We start from the raw sequence: 14,165 nt of genomic DNA, 5'->3' as shown, positions 1-14,165 counted from the left end.
TGAGGCTTTTCTCTGTAACAAAGACAAGGAACCTGGGTAGAAAAGTCCTGGTCTGGGCGGCAGGACACCTCACACCAACAGCTGGGTGATTCTAAGCACGTCACTTGCTCTCCTCGACTCTTGATTCCTCGTCTGAAAAGTGAAGAGATAGTTAAAATCAAGTATCTCCTATAACATCAAGTAACCTTTGAGCTTTCTTCCCAAGAATGAAGGAGGAGGGATTTATCAGGCAGCAGGATGTGGTTGATGTCTTGATGTCCTTTATCTACGATGCTGTTAAACTGTGAATTTCAAACATCCACAACAGCTGGGCTTTTTCCTGCCAATGTATTTCTGGTTAATGAATAGCTTCTGGCTTCCTGGCTCCATGGATTCTCAGAATGAATACCCCTCCCTTTCCCATCACTTTTGCTACTTGGCAGGTCCTGCCATGGTGGTCAGGGAGCCCAAACTGAGATCTCCCTGTCATGCCTTCCCTGAAGGAAGCCCACGCCTTCCCTGGTGTAAGCTCTCTCCATGCTGGGGCATGGGCTAGAGAGTTAGGCTGGTCTGTATAGCTGAAGCATCTGAAGTAGAAACTTAAGGATTCTTTGGAAAGTCAGTTGGATGGTGTTTTGCTGGGCAAACTTATGGAGGAAGTTTAGCTGAAGCAGACACAGGAGAAAGGATGTTCTGCTAAAGCAAGCATGTGAAAGGACATGTGAGGAAGGATTCTTTGCTAACAACACACATGTATTGGTCCTTCTTACATCAAGTAGTTGAGCTGCGTTTGTTGGGACTCCATGGAGTGAAACGCACCAAAAACTTCTGGTGGTGTGCTGCAGTTTCTTGCTGCTTCTGCAGACTCAGACTGATTGTCAGAGTGATGTCAGCTGAGACAGACGCACATGCTAAGGCAAGACCCATGGAGGACACGTGATATTTGGAGGGAGTATAAATAGGACTCACCGTACAAGTCAGGAGGCTGAGCTAGGCTTGCTTCCAGAGGTAGCTATGCAATGCTTGTGGGTCTTGCATCTTTACTGGGAGAGACACAGCCAAGAACTTCTCCTGGTATTCCTTCTGGTCCCTCCTGCTGACTGGTGCTGAGGCTGAGGCTTGGCTGTCTCTGCTAGGTAGTGCCACTGCTGCTGGTTTCTGTTTGCTATCCTGACTCTACCAAACTAGACTGCTGGTATATCTGTGAAGTGTTTGCAAGTGGATTGAGCTGCCGCTGCTAACCTTTGAACTGCCGATTTCCAGATAACATAGATAGGAGTTGCTTAAAAGAACCTTTCTGAACGGGTCCACTCCCTACCCCCACCCCGTATTCTTTCTTTTCTACTACTTCTAGTGGGTGGTGGGATAAAGGGAGGTTAAAACCTTTAAGAACCATCATTAAAAATAAGTTTTGAAACAAAATTAAAGTCACAAACATCAGTGGCCTCTCTGGAGGACAGTGTAAGAGCCATCTTGGTGACTTGACCCGTGGGATGCCTCCTAGCCAAGGGGTCTGTCCTTGGAAGATTTTCTGCTCTCTTGTCTTCTTCCAGCTCATTGGCTTCCTGGCAGTGTCTGACCTATAAGGAAGGAGATATTTTCCCATCTTAGTTACTCACAAGCTTGTGTTTTCTTATGCCACCTGGTGGTTTTCTAGAGGAACAGACACACGCACACGCACACGCACACGCACACGCACACGCACACGCACATGCACTGTTCCCCCTGCCCAGACTCAGGAATCTTTACAGAAGAGGGAATGGAAAGATTGTAAGAGCCAGAAGTGGTAGAAATGGTAGATGACATCATGGTAACTGTGCTCTGGACCCAGCAGAGCAGTTGCAAATGTGAATGCACAGTGACTGTGAACAACATGCACACCAGACTTGTGCACACCAAACCTGTGCACCCCTGACCTGTGCACACCTGACCTGTGCACCCCAGACCTGTGCACCCCAGACCTGTGCATGCCAAACCTGTGCACCCCAGACCTGTGCACGCCAAACCTGTGCACCCCAGACCTGTGCACGCCTGACCTGTGCAAGCCTGATCTGTGCACGCCTGATCTGTGCACACCAGACCTGTGCACACCAGACCTGTGCACGCCTGACCTGTGCACGCCAGACTTGTGCAAGCTCCAGCCAGACCAAATTCCAGCACAGAGTGGGAGAAGATGAGCACAAACTCCGCCACTTGCTGAGGAGCTGTTGGCATTTAATGGCTGCTGGGAGAGAAACTCGGTTTTCTCTAACCATGTGACCTTTAGTAGGGCGAGGGTAGACCCACTCCCAGGAGTAGCTGGGCGACACAAACTGGACTGGATAGGATTTAAATAAAGATGAAAACTCAAACTTGGGTAGGTAAGGAGGGGAAGGGAGAGGGAGTATGGGGGGAAGTGGGGGAGAGGATGAATGTATTCAAAATATAGTTTATGAAATTCTCAAAGAATAAAAATAAAAATAGCTTTTAAAACAATGCCATCTAAGTAGCTTATTTCATTTATTTTGCTCACTCGTTCATTTTCTTACCCATCGTCATATCTGTCCATCACATACTCTGAGGGGCTACTCTGTCTTTGGTACTGTGGTAATTCCTGAGTCTGGATAATAAACAAACTTTCCCACATGTGGAGCCATCACGTGACTTTTTTGGGATGAATGCAAAGCAAAGGGTGCCATTGTGGAAGTGGAAGCAAGAATGTGGAACAGATAAGTGACACTTGGCAGATCCTAAGGGAAGAGGCCAAGATCACAGGCCGTCCTGCATAGATGTCAGTCATTCCTAGGTCGGTGGTCAAGACACCCTGTGCTGAGATCCTGCGGGAGCAGCATGCCAGGGGAGACTGAGAAAGACCAGATAGGCACGTGGATAAAAGCTTCCAGCCAGTAAAGGGGGTTAGCTTGAACTTGGGGACAATAGTGAGAGGTATCTAGAAATGGCGTGTTTGTATTTGTACTTTAGAAATAACAATTCTGGTTATAGATGGAGAATGAAGGGCAGAGGGGGGGATAGGAGCAGCAAGGCTACTTAGGAAGCTGTTGCAGCCGCTCTAGCCTGGAACACTGGTGGTCAAAACTAAAGAGGTGTGCATGGGGAGGGAGGGAGGTAGATAGAGGCCAGATACACACACACACACACACACACACACATACACACACAAATGGGGAAGGAGTTAGTGCTGGTTGCTGACATGAATATGATCCAGAATCTTTCATTCTGACATGGGGAGGTGATGACTGGTGATGTTTCCTGCTTCAGGACTCCATGTCAACGGTTTTGTCCTGAGGAGCTGTAACCCAGGCCCTGTTCTCTACCTACTTAGGATGAATGGGTGTGTGCACAGTTCACTTTGGGCTTCAGGTTCTAGCTAAATAAAGCAAGGGTAGAATTGTGTGTCTAGCTGATACAGATGTATGCTGAGGGAAGCTGGGGCCATTCTGGAGCTGTAATCTGCTCCCTTGCCCTTTGGCTTGGCCCTGTAACTCTGGCAGGCTGGAGTTTCAGGCAGTCTCAGAGTGTTGACTTCTCCTTGGACAGTCCTCCCCCTTCTTCATGGGACCAAAGAACATCACTGAGGTCTTATTTTTGTTTCCTTACCCAGACACCTCCAGGCACACTCCGCAGATGGTCCAGGGAGGCTTTGAGCTTGGTATATTTCTTCCAGGCCCGTAGGCCAGTTTGTCTTTTCGTGACTGCTCTGTGCAGGGCTGTTTTTCTAACATAGTGGGTCTCAATTACTGGTGGATTTGTCCTCTTGGGACAAGCAACAATGTCCAGAGATATTTTTGATTGTCATCAGGACTGTCTGAGCCCTGCTGACACTGGATGGGTAGAGACCAGAGATGCCTCCAACACTACAATATACCAGTCAGTTCCCACTCCACGGACTGTTGGGTTCCAAGGTTAGAAACTCTGGTCTAGAGGGCCTGCTCTGTGAGCAAGAGGCCTCTTGAGTCTTTGGGGACCCTGGGAGCAGAAATGAATTCAAGAGAAACTAATTTGCTGTCATTTTTTCTTTCTCCAGCTGAGCACTGTCCGGAAAGCCCACATAGAGCGGCACAAGGCATCGAGAGCCTGTGGGCTGGGCAGCAGGGAGCAGGGCCTGGTGCTGAGGATGGCCAGGCAGCAGGCGCCACCCTGGGTCCATGTAGCCCTCATCTTCTTCCTTCTCAGCCTCGGAGGGGCCATTGAGATTCCGATGGATCGTGAGTTCTGTGCCCTCTCTTCCCCTTTTACTCCTGATCATAGAGGAATGGGTGTTGGGGAGAGAGGTCAGGGAGGTGCAGGTGAGGGAGGTAGAGAGTAATAGCAGATTCCAGGCTTCAGAGCTGGGTTTTTCTCAAAAGACTTGACGTAGGTTTCTGCTGGGTGTGAGCCTCTTCCTGGGGCTCTGGTTAAGCTGGTTGGTGTCTGTGTTGCCTGGGACCTGTTGAGTGGAACCAAGGATAACCCAGGTTAGGATGCTGAGAGCCACCTGGAGTTGTTCCCTCTACTAACGTCCTCACAGCCATGGCCTTGACGTACCCTTCCTGAAGGCAGCTTCCAGGACCACGTGTGGTGGGCTGTCCTAATTAGTCTGTCTGACTTAACACACCAGAGCTGATGCCCAGTTGTGGTTGGGGTAATAAGGAAGACAGTGGATAACCTGGTAGAGGATTAGGAAAGGCATTATCTTTGTAAAAGACACAGCCAAATGAGACATTAACCATATTGCATTACCATAGGAGAGCCAGATACAGGTTCTTTCTGTTCCAGTATTCCCTGGGTACTAAAGGGGAAGGAGGAAGTCATTTCTACCCCTGCTGGTGGAGCCCTATCTGAACCTGCCATGCTGAGCTAATGTCTGGGTCTCTATCTATGGACTCTATTGCTGTATTCACTGATGGCTGTTGATCGGCGCCTTGTTCCTTGGCCCTGTTTGTAAGCATGTGCCCTTTGCCACAGTTCTGACACCTGCGGTGGATGTCTTTCTTAGCATCCTCACCCTAAGGTACAGGTATGGCAGCTCTGCCCTCTGTTCTCTGCCTCAAGGAATTCATGAAGCCCATGTGATCCCAAGACAGACTTGGGCACTCTCCAGTTAACAGATGATTGAAGGAGGTGGAAGATGAAGGTGGCCTCCAAGAAGGCTCCACAGGGCGCTAAAAAAATCAGACCTCTTCCACCGCAGTAACAGCTATCCAAGAGGAGCCTACACTTCCGGATGACAGAGACCAGTAACAACTATGAACTGATCCCAGAAGCAAGCTGGGCATGACGGCTGCTGCCTGAGTGTGTACACACGGAAGGAGCAGGAGAGGAGAGCTTCAAGACAGGCGTTCCCATGGTGACCGTCTGCGGTTGGCTCAAGGAGCATTCTCATTAACAGCCGGGCAGACAATCTAATAAGCATCGTGATAAGGGTGTGTCCCTTGAGAGGAGGGTGCAGAGGAAATTGGGTTATCGAGAACTCGGTGAAGGCTCATTTCTCTTCTGCTGTTTCTTACCTGCTGTTAGATGCCCAGGGCTGGTAGGGGAGGGGCACCTGCAGAGCAAACACAGAAACAAATGGTATGGACTTCTATATTGAAAAATATGGATTTCCAAGCCCTACTGAAGATGGAGATGCAACAGGAAGCCCACATATTGCCTGAGGCAGAAGGCTGACGGCCCTGACTTTCTCGCCACGTGCTCCTCATCCCACCTTCCTGGCGGAGGCTAGGGAGGACCCATCCTTTTACGATGTATACACACACAGACCAGGCCCTTCCTTGCTTAGGATCACACCTCTCATGGTGATAAAGTCAGAATGGAGTCTGCATCTTTTGACTCTGCTATGGCATGCTGATCCTTCTTCTTTTTAATCTTTGGACCTTTTAGTCAGTGGACAGGGACCTCGGAGCTCTGCTGAGCTCACTGCATGTGGTTTTCACAGTGAATCTGGATGCAGGTGCTGCCCTTAGCTGACATGTTAGGAAGCAGGAAAGAGACAGAGCCAGTAGCCTCCTGGCAGTAGCCTCCCTGGGAGGAATCTATCTCCACGTGGCTGTAGTTGGTCTGGGCTGTCGGCATGGACACCCCATAAAACACTGCACCTCCCTACCTCCCGCATCTCAATGACTCATCTGCAAAACTGAACTCAAAACGACACAGCAAGGGCAAGGACTTCCTTGGCTGGTTTCTCCTCAGGCGTAGCCACTACCCTTTCCACATTCTCTGAGCTCTGGGATTGGGACAATTCAGGTGTTTCTAGTGTACACCCTTTGTTGACAGGGTGGGGCTGAGGGTATTGGGCTGGAGACTGGTTTGCCAGGTGTCTCCCTCATTTGTCCCTTCAGGGCATTCTCTGTGCCTCTAGAGCAGGGACACTGCTTCCACTCTGGGGCTTGGCACAGCAGCTTTCTGGAGCAGCACCCTGGGAGGCTGCACAATCCCTTATTGAAGTGCCCATCCTCTGGCTCCAAATGCCTTGCCAGCAAAGTCACACGCCACCTCTCTTCCATTAGCCCGGAGGAGAACAGCGTGACCTTTGAAAAAACGTAACGGGTCACCTCATCAGCCAGCGTGGCTTTGCCAAAAAGTGAGTTTTCTGGGAGCTTGCGAGTATTTTCCTTCTCCCTTCCACTCAAGGGAATCAGCATTTCCTCCTAGGAGCCCGTAGAAAGGACAGCAGAAGGGAGAGACGCTCACCAACCTCATCCAAACAGGGCTATGGGATGTAACACACCCATCCCCCAACTTCCATCCTCCCAGGATGGAGCCCAGAAATCAACTACCAGAGCCCAGAAAGAAAAGGATATAAAGACAGAGCCCTGGAGTCAGGGCAGACACAGGCTCACCCCAACAGAGATGGATTGAACTATCTTTTTCTTCTGAAACCAAAAGAGCAAATTCACTCTCCACCTGACATCGGCAGACAGCAAGCTCTGTGAAAGGAAAGAGCATGCTGTGGGGTGACAGAGAAAAGCACTGTTGTCCTTGTCCTCAGACAGGCTGTCACCGGCACCACCACGATTTGTCTTGATTCTGTCCCAGCAATAAATCCCTTGGGAGCACAGTGGTGACTGAGATGTCATTGTCCCATTAGGCAAGCAGATGCTGAAGAAGCCCTTGTCAGGTAGGCAGCACAAGCTGGGGACAGTAATCAGTCAGTTCTTATCTGACTTGGGAATCTCCACTCAAGGAAGTACCTACACTCTCCCTTGTCCACACCGCCAGGGATGGTAGCATCATGAGACCTGCACCCAGCTGACTCACTTCTAAGGATGGATTTCAAAAGCTCTGCAACAACCTCTGGGAAAACTAGTACCCATCTGTCTCTGAAGCCAGCATCTACAGGACCAGAGCCATGTGACCACCCTCTGAATTCAAGATGCTCTGAAAGAGGACCAGAGCCTGGGAGTGGAGGTACATGAGGACCAAGAGGCATCACTGCGTCCTGAAATGAAGCCAGAGGCCAGCTGGAAATTAAAAGGAATGTGCTTAAGTGTCAGTCCTGCCTGTCTGGAGACTGGTCCCCTCTCTTCCTTATCCCCTCCTGTGCCAGCCACACCATATCTCAGTCTTTTTAGAATAGCTGTTCTTGAGAGGAAAACCACATGCAAGTGAAGGTGCCAAAGCAGGGAACACAGCAGAGCCTGTGTTCAGAGCCTTGTTGACTTTCCTGTAGGGTTTTTCATTTGTTTGTTTCCAGCCCAGGCAGACCCGGACAGGTGACTAGCAGAGTGTCCCCTCATTACTCAGAGGGTCACACCACCTAGCTCGTGAAACCTTTCTAAAAGCCGTACCACGAAGCCTTTCCTTTGCTGGCAGCCTGCACAGTGGCCTGCTCATTCCTGCCATGCCCTCCCTTATTCATGTTCTGTTCTCTGCTCCTGTGACTCTCTTGGGCCTAGGTGAGCCCTGGCTCCCTGCAGACTGCCCTTTCTGAGCCTGCACCTCCTCCAAATCTCTTCACTCTGGTGGGACAGCATCAAGCTCACCAGGACTCTGCTTTAAAGCACACTACCTCCTGCTCTCCCCAACAGCACTCACTCTGAAAAAGGCAGCCCAAGGTCCCCATGCACCCGAGTGACATGAGAGTCTCATGGTGCTCCCTCCTGGTATTGTAAGGAAAGACACCAAAGAGTCCTAGAGACATGTTGTTGTCTTTTCTCCACATCTGTTTCATCCAAGCCTTGTCTCCCACATCTAAAACCTTGCTGCTAACAGCATGGTTCATAGGTCTCAGCACCATCTAGGCATTTGTCAGAATTGTAAGACTTAGAGTGGATGCAGTGCCACTGTGAGAGCGCTCGCCTGATGTTGGTAAGGCCCTGGGTTCCATCCCCAGCATGGACAGAAACAAGATAGAATCCGAGCGCTACAGCAGATTATCTGAGGCAGAGCCTGCGTCTTCTCTGTCTGATGGTGGTTCATCTGCTTGTTAGAGTGTGAGAAGCAAGGACACACTTGTACAGGGCTCATGAGATCAGTTGGGGCTGGTAAGGATGTGTATAGCCTACCTCTTTGTCCCGCTTGTGAGAGACACAGGAAGGAGCGGCGGGCTTGGCCACATGCCAGGATTCTGTCATTCAGGAACAGGATTTTTTTTGTAGAACGTATTTTTTTTGTTAGAGAGAAGCAGTGTGGTGAGGGGGTGAGGTGCTGGACTCTCAGAGCTTCTATACTTTGGGCCTTTGTCCCATAGAAGTGGTTCAAGTCCTCTTGTTCCCCAGCCCCTCTATGCTGACCCTATGCACCAAGGCTCCCCCATCCCTCAATGGTGTGAAATTGCAGGAGGCATCTGAAGAGTCTCTTTCAGACAGTGTTGTCATTTAAGGATATTTGAACTTGCCTGGTAACATCTCCCTTTGGCCACTGGTCTTCTCCACTATGTGGATACAATACCTTTTCCATGAAGTATTTGTTTGCTGTGTCCATTCTCTGGCCTCACCTGGCCTTTCTGCCAGACTCTGCATCTGGGAGAAGCCTCCATGCCCAGTGCTGTTCCCATATTGCCACAGCCCAGCCTTGCATGCTAGAGCAAGACAACACCCGATAGACAGCTGATCAGTTGTGTGCAATAACAGTGTTCTCCTTCTCTCCCCCTCCCAATGCTAACCCACTGGAACTAACAGCAAGCATTCAGAATGAGCGTAAGTGCCTGGTGTGCCTCTAATGCCCTTGAGCCCCTGGGAGGTGGGAGGTTGGGAAAAGGCCAGGGGAGAAGGCTAGACTTGAAATCAATGGCCTCTTTGGCTGCCTGATCCAGCCTAGAACCCTACAGTGAGTCCTTTACCAATGGAAGAGAACTTTGCTAGGAAAGGGGGGGCAGGTAGGTGGTCAGAAGGTCTATAGTTGGCAGCTGGGATACTCCTTAGTAACTGCAGCTCCTTCGTCTACTGGTGGCTGGCACTGCACCCCTGGGCAGAACACCAGCTTGCTGGTACACAGGGAAGCCCTTGGGAAACTCTAAGGAACTGAAGCCTCTTTTGGCTCTCGTCTCGACAGTCTGGCCATCTGTTGAGACTCGTGGCTCAGAACCATCTCGGCCGTAAGTTCTACAGTCATGGGTGGTTTTGTTCTGTATCCATTCAGCACGCATTTAACAGGAACTGTTAAATTCTCTGTTGTGCCCTGGCCAGTGTGCTGGGCACTGGTATGTGAGCTTTGGTGGAAGAAAGCCTGGTTTTCACTTGTTTAGAGGGATGCTGGATCTTTGTAAAGGGATTTCTATGATTAAACTCTGTCGTCTATCCCTATCCTAAAACCCTTGTTTAAGAAATGGCATTGTTAGAATAGGGTACTTCTCATGCTTGCCTGCTTGCCCACTTGCTCAGGTTTGCTCCTAATGCTCTTGACTTTAGCCGCTCCCTAAGGAAGGTCAGGGCAGGTCTCCACAGTTCTTACCCTTGCCACGTGTGTCCTGTTGCAGTGACCCAACCCCCAACTATCACCAAGCAGTCCGTGAAGGACCACATCGTGGACCCACGTGATAACATCCTGATTGAATGTGAAGCTAAAGGCAACCCTGCCCCCAGGTGAGTGGACGGGGAAGGGGCCTGAAAAGCCACCACTGAAAAGAGTCACTTTCCTCATCTCGGTTATACTGAAGGCAAGCAACTGAAAAGTTCGGCATAGGGCTGGAGGGATGGCTCAGTGGTTAAGAGTGAGTACTGTGCTTGGAGAGGACCTGAGTTCAATCCCAAGCATCCTTGTCAGGTGGCTCATAGGCACCTGTAACTCTAGCTCCAGGAGGCCACTGCATCTGGCCTTCACAGGAACAGGCGGTCACTTGTACATAACCCCACAGATACTCCACTACACACACACACACACACACACACACACACACACACACACAAAGTAGAAGTAAAATGACTCTTTATTTAAATGTTTGGCTCATCCATCCAAAGAAAATTGACACCCACCAGGTCCCATACAGGAGGGCTCGCTTTTGATTAGCAGGTGTGAAGTGGCCATGTGGCTTAAAACAGCTGAGCAGAGGGTGCTATCACTGTGTGGTCAGTGAGAATGCTGCTTCCAAGCTCTGAGCCTCCATTTCCTCCTCCAGAGGGGAAACAGGCAAACCAACCACAGAACTGCCCTTGTTTTTAGGGGTTTTTTAACCAGTTTCAGTAAGTTTATCTCATAAGAAAACCAGGCTCGAAGGTGTTGAATGGCTTGTTTCTGTTAAAGTGAAACCCAGGAATCTCAGTGTGTATCCTAGGCTGGCCTGAAACTCATCATTCCCCTGCTTCAGTCTCCCTTCCTAAGTAGTAGGTTTCAGGTATGTGCCGCTAGACCCAGCTAGATGTCATTTTCTGACTGTTCTGGGTGACCATCATCCACCTGATGTTCAGGTTATGGGAAGTCCCTATTTCTAGCTAACTCGAGGCTTTCATTCTCAGCTTATCTTTGCTTGTCTCAAAGAAGTCAGTAGACAGGAAGGAGAAGCCTGTCCTATCCAGACTGGTCTGTGCTGCTACATGGTCTTATTCATTCTCCCCTCTTCCTCTGTGGCAGAGCCAGTGTCTTCCTGAGAAGAGGGGGAGATTTTAATGCCTTCACCACCAGTCACCAGCTTAACTGAAGCAGGGGTAGAACAGGGTTTAGACCCACTCCCTGACTACCAAGGCCAGCTCTGTGTCTGCCAACAAGGTGAAGATGTTAAATAATGTTACGTTCTCAGAGTAACAGAGTGTGTCTCAGACAATGCAGTGGGGGAGGTTTGCTCTGGCCCTGGGTTCTGTGAGGCAGTCAAGCGAATGGTGAGCTGAGAACAAGATTGGTCTTTTCCACATGGATCCTCTGAGGGGGGACAAGGATTCTGAGTATCCGCCACAGTTCCTGCCTCTTGTGTCTCTACCACATCAGCACAGGGAGCCAAGAATGAGTGCTGCTGGCTTCAACGCCAAGCTGAGGGACATGAGGACGGTGATGATGGTGATGGTGGTGATGATGATGCCTTCTCTTCCTCCTCCTCCTCCTCTTCTTCCTCTTTCCCTCATCTTTTTTCCCTCTTCTTCTTCCTCCCCTCTTTCCCTCCCCTCCTCCTCTTCTTCTCTTTTCATATGAAGGGTAGAACTTAGATCCTTGCACATACTGGGCAAAAGCACTCTCCCCTAGGCCTATAGGAGCATTTTAGGCCCTTTACGGCCCTGTTTCCATAGCCTGCCGGTCCATTCAAAGCTACCCTTCGATTGGTCCCATGCTGCTATTCCAGGGTTTTCGTGAAGCTCTTGTCAAACAAGGAACAGGGCAGCCTGTGCCACTGATGTTGGCTTCAGAGCAAATTATGCTGTTAAGTCACGGCAGAGCAGACGTGGCAACCTTGCATCCCTAGGAAGAGACTAAGAATGTCACAAGATATACAAAGTCGCTAACGCTGGGTTTGACTGGTTTGCTTGAGAAACCACTGACTACCCCTGAGTTATGTGCTCACAGAACAGAACCCACCAGAGAAGCTGAGTGCCTACTACCTGTAGCCAGCCTTAGCTAGTGATAGCATTCATAGTATGCGTGGTCCCAGTAGACGTGACCGGGGCCTTTGCATTCTCTCAAGCTTATCAGGTAGCTCTGCCCAGGCAGGACGGGTCCATTGATATGGAGGTAGAGTAGAAGTCTGCCATTGAGTGGGGGACTAGGAACCGGCCGATTCCAGCCCTTCCTTATGGTTGACCCAGCCCCTGTCATCCACAGTTTTCACTGGACTCGCAACAGCAGATTCTTCAACATTGCCAAGGACCCGAGGGTGTCCATGAGGAGGAGGTCTGGGACCTTGGTGATCGACTTCCGCAGTGGTGGCCGTCCGGAGGAATACGAAGGGGAGTACCAGTGCTTTGCCCGCAACAAATTTGGCACTGCACTTAGCAACCGCATCCGCCTGCAGGTGTCCAGTGAGTGCCAGGGACAGGGCTGCTGCTGGCTCCCTGGTGGGTGGGAGGCATGCAAGAGGCCTTGCTCTCCACGGGTCTCTCCCACCCCCGAAAGATTACTAGAAAGAAAACTTCCAGACTAGTCAGTACAACCTTAACAGCTGATCTGAGCACTGGAGGAGGGAAGGGGAGAGGGCAGCTGGAGATGAGCATCCACTGTCACCAAAAGCTCCTCCCTCCTTTCACGTGCCACTCCAAATGTCCTCTCTCTTGCTTCCCCCCATTCTCCCATTTCCCCTTCTCTTGGGCCTGCCCAGCCTTTGCTGTCAGCTGCACTTCACCCTCTTCTGTTTCTCTCCAGAATCTCCCCTGTGGCCCAAGGAAAACCTAGACCCTGTCGTGGTTCAAGAGGGTGCCCCCTTGACACTGCAATGCAACCCCCCACCTGGACTCCCATCCCCCGTCATCTTCTGGATGAGCAGCTGTAAGTGTGGAATCCTGACCTCTCCGAGCACCCAGCTCTGGAGGGTGCAGTGGCTGGGCTGAATGGAGAGTATGATGGTTAATATTACTTGTGAACTTGTCAGGCTCTAGAACCAATGTGGAGATGAGTCGTTGTCTACGTGACCAACTACGTCATATGTCTGCCATCATGGCGGACTTCCCCTGGATTTTAAAGCAAAAGCCAAATAAGCAACAAAACAAAACAACCATTCCTTAGGTTGCCTTGGTTCGCAGAGATGCCACAGCAGGATGGAAACCCGCAGGAGGACTCACTCTGAGTCCAGAGGCTGACTTGTGAGAAGCAGATGTGATGTGACCACGTGGCTCAGACAGCTGTGCAGAGAGGTTGATGTTACCGTGTGGTCATGAGCAGTGGCTTCAGAGCTCTGAGAAGATGGCTCTGTACACTGCCATCGTCCCTCTCTTCCTCCTCACACACATGGGGAAGGCTGGCTGGCCGTCAACTGGTTGATTCCAACCCTCTTCTCTCACCTATGACATCACATTTATCGCTGAGTTAGGCCCATGACACCCCTTGAGTAGCTCTCAGGGCCCTCCTCTTGTGTCTGTCCTCACTAACATCTCCCCAGCCCACACTCTCATCCATAGCGTCTCCCTAGGCCTTAAGAACAGAATCAGGTAGCCTCATTTGCATGTTTTTCCTGGCTCCTCTCTTGCTCAGGACAAGCCCAGACTCCTTTACCTGGGACAGTCACCTTTGTGACCTGCTCCTTTTGCCCCTCCAGCTCTTTCCCTTCACCCTGCAGCTCCAGGAAGGCTTCAGATCCTTCCTGCCTTCAGACACACTCCTCCAGCTCCTCAGGACCTTGGAGGTCTATCTTTGTGCTTGACACAGACATGCACACTTCAGGGTTCTCCTCAGGACCCCCTAGAGGACAAGTCCCCTCTGCAGTCCCGCCCTTCCCCCAGTACATGCTCCTCCCCACACTACATTACAATGGTTCATCTATTGCCTTTCTCTCCTGATAGACTGAGGGTTTGTCTTTCTTTTCCCAACCCCCGGAACATGTGACCTGGCACATAGTAGGCCCTCAGCAGATCTCTGAGGAGCACCTGTTGTGGGACATCAGTTGCATCACTGACATGAAAAAGAAGCTGTGGGGACAAGACGTAGATCAGGCGGGAGTGTGGGTCAGCGGACCCGACAGCTTAGAGGGCCCATTCTCTGTTGACACCAGGCCCTGAAACCCCGCCATGTTGACATCCTCAGCCACACCCGTGTGGGGACATTCACTCTCCGCTCTGGGGTTCACTGTCTCTGAAACTGGAAGCCCTCTTAAAATAGACAGTGTGGACCATCAGTTGCCATGCAACTGATTTCAA

At 50.6% G+C, this 14,165-nt stretch overlaps 1 protein-coding gene across 18 annotated transcripts in view; it reads left to right on the top strand.

The window, feature by feature from the left end:
- Positions 1–14,165, top strand: part of Nfasc (neurofascin) — a 169,748-nt gene that overhangs the window by 92,792 nt on the left and 62,791 nt on the right. For 9 of the 18 annotated variants that reach the window (XM_034512752.2, XM_034512760.2, XM_076941161.1 and 6 more), the window contains exons 3-7: positions 4,004–4,184; positions 9,078–9,095; positions 9,875–9,980; positions 12,142–12,338; positions 12,679–12,801. In XM_034512752.2, coding sequence (XP_034368643.1) covers positions 4,004–4,184; positions 9,078–9,095; positions 9,875–9,980; positions 12,142–12,338; positions 12,679–12,801 — 625 coding nt within the window. The remainder of the gene's footprint in view (positions 1–4,003; positions 4,185–9,077; positions 9,096–9,874; positions 9,981–12,141; positions 12,339–12,678; positions 12,802–14,165) is intronic. The other 9 variants (XM_076941162.1, XM_076941160.1, XM_076941172.1 and 6 more) reach the window with 1 other exon arrangement.

This window comes from Arvicanthis niloticus, chromosome 10 (genome assembly GCF_011762505.2).
Source record: "Arvicanthis niloticus isolate mArvNil1 chromosome 10, mArvNil1.pat.X, whole genome shotgun sequence".
In the NCBI taxonomy this organism is placed as follows: Eukaryota; Metazoa; Chordata; class Mammalia; order Rodentia; family Muridae; genus Arvicanthis; species Arvicanthis niloticus.
This window is presented reverse-complemented; position numbering and strand designations above follow the sequence as displayed.